Source organism: Etheostoma spectabile, chromosome 20, assembly GCF_008692095.1.
Source record: "Etheostoma spectabile isolate EspeVRDwgs_2016 chromosome 20, UIUC_Espe_1.0, whole genome shotgun sequence".
NCBI classification, from domain to species: Eukaryota; Metazoa; Chordata; class Actinopteri; order Perciformes; family Percidae; genus Etheostoma; species Etheostoma spectabile.
Genome location: NC_045752.1, coordinates 9,747,455 through 9,749,293, shown reverse-complemented (window position 1 = coordinate 9,749,293; position 1,839 = coordinate 9,747,455). Strand labels below are relative to the sequence as shown.

The following is a 1,839-nucleotide window of genomic DNA, read 5'->3' as shown; positions in this document are numbered from 1 at the left end:
TTTTTTTTTTGACATTTCAGACCCATTTGGCAGTCATGTAGTTATAGCGCAACACCTGAAAAGCACCATTGGTACTCTCTGCGCCTCACCACAGGGCTTCTTGTGTGCTTTGAGCAGATCACTTTGCCCAAGTTGCATTGCTTTGGCTTCTGAGATGGCTGTGCCTCATGTGACCTTGTTATTTGTACACGCTGTGACTATACATTTTGTAATCGTAAATAGGAACATGTTGGCGTTATTTTGTCACTTATTGGGAACAGTAGGCTAGTTTGAGCCGGTTACCTCCAGGATCTGTGCTAAGTTAGGCTAGCGGTGGGTGCGCCAGACAGTTACAACACGCACAGAAATGAGAAGAGTATGTATGGACTTATCTAACTCTGGGGGCTACGGTGAATAATAGGTCGCCGTGTTCCCTTTTTTAAGGTGACCTGCATGAATAACTGCCAAACTTAACACTGATAATTACTGCTTAGGGCTGCAACTTATTTTTTTATTTTTAGATTAAATGTTTAGTAAACAAATATTAGAAAATGGTTAAATGATGCCTGTTTTTTCCTCAAACATCATCAAAATTGTTGCCATAATTTCTGTTTTATAGGAAAATGAGGTTCTCCGTAAGCAGAATGTTCAGCTGTCGGAGGAGAATGGAAAACTTGTGGGGCATAAAAACCACAAACAGAGGATTGAATATCTGGTGAAGCTGAAAAAGGACAACACCAAACTTCAAGAGGTAACTAACATTTCTGCTATCATCAAAGGATATTTCTCTTTTGTCATGTACTTACTGTCAACACATCAATCAACTTTGAGTTTTTCCTTTTTATTTTTGTTTTAAAGGAAAATGAAAAGCTGAGAACGGAAATTATATTAATACGAGAGAGCGGTGGATGTCCGCCTCTGGAGATGACATAAATCCATGATTCTTTAATTGTTTGAATTTGAGGTGAATTTGCATCTTTCCCAGTGAATTATTTTAAATTCTTTTTTGTCATATATGTATATTTAATGGTTTCAAGTACAAAGACATTGTGATTCATGATTGTTCTTTTTCATTCAGGGAATGTGTAGTCATGATTTTGCTCATGATGTGTTCATAATATGACACTTCTTAAAAAGTTTGGCCTGGAGGCATATTGTACTAACATACTGTACCTTATATTGATCTGCTGTTAAAGCAGCATGGCCAGACCAACTGTGACAAAACTTCCATTAGTTCAGCTTCTTGTTTGGTTTCCTTGGATGCGCATTAGTAAGCCCAGGAAATTGTTCTCAGACTACATTGAAGTTGCAACAATGCTAAATTTAATCTTAATGTGAAAACTGAACATTTGTGTTCATACTTATTTAGGTGCCTATGTCTCGTGCTGTAATTGCTGACTGACCATATGAGTTGTATCCATGGTAAATGGTTTGTTGTATTTTACCTATTATACTGAGGTGTATAGCCATTGTCTTTTTTTTTTTTTAGCATAATGAACTTTTCCTTTTTTTAAATAATTAAACTTTTTTCATATTTTGTGGTTTTGTTTCCTGAACAGTTCAAGTAATTGAACTGTAAAAATGTTAGCAGTGATGGGAAGTACATGTACTGTACTTAAGTAAATTTTGCGGTAATTTTGCTTTATTTCCATTTTATGTACTTTGTTAGTCCACTAGATTTTATATACAAATATGATTGGTTTATAACATATACTGCATTGTTCTAGATTAAACTGCTCAACACTGTATGAAGTATTTTAATATTTAATTTGCTCCACCTCAGCTAATTATAATACTGCTTGAATAATGTATCAATAATGATGATCCAAACATATAATAATAATAATAATAATAATTATT

The 1,839-nt window shown here is 34.5% G+C and overlaps 1 protein-coding gene across 5 annotated transcripts in view; it reads left to right on the top strand.

Annotated features, from left to right (window-relative positions):
• Nucleotides 1-1,696, top strand: part of kif15 (kinesin family member 15) — a 12,861-nt gene extending 11,165 nt beyond the window's left edge. For 4 of the 5 annotated variants that reach the window (XM_032500424.1, XM_032500427.1, XM_032500426.1 and 1 more), the window contains exons 34-35: nt 599-730; nt 838-1,695. In XM_032500424.1, coding sequence (XP_032356315.1) covers nt 599-730; nt 838-912 — 207 coding nt within the window. In that variant the 3' untranslated portion in view covers nt 913-1,695. Of the gene's footprint in view, nt 1-598; nt 731-837 lie in introns of all 5 variants that reach the window. The other variant, XM_032500428.1, reaches the window with a different exon arrangement.
• Nucleotides 1,697-1,839: the final 143 nt, after the last annotated feature.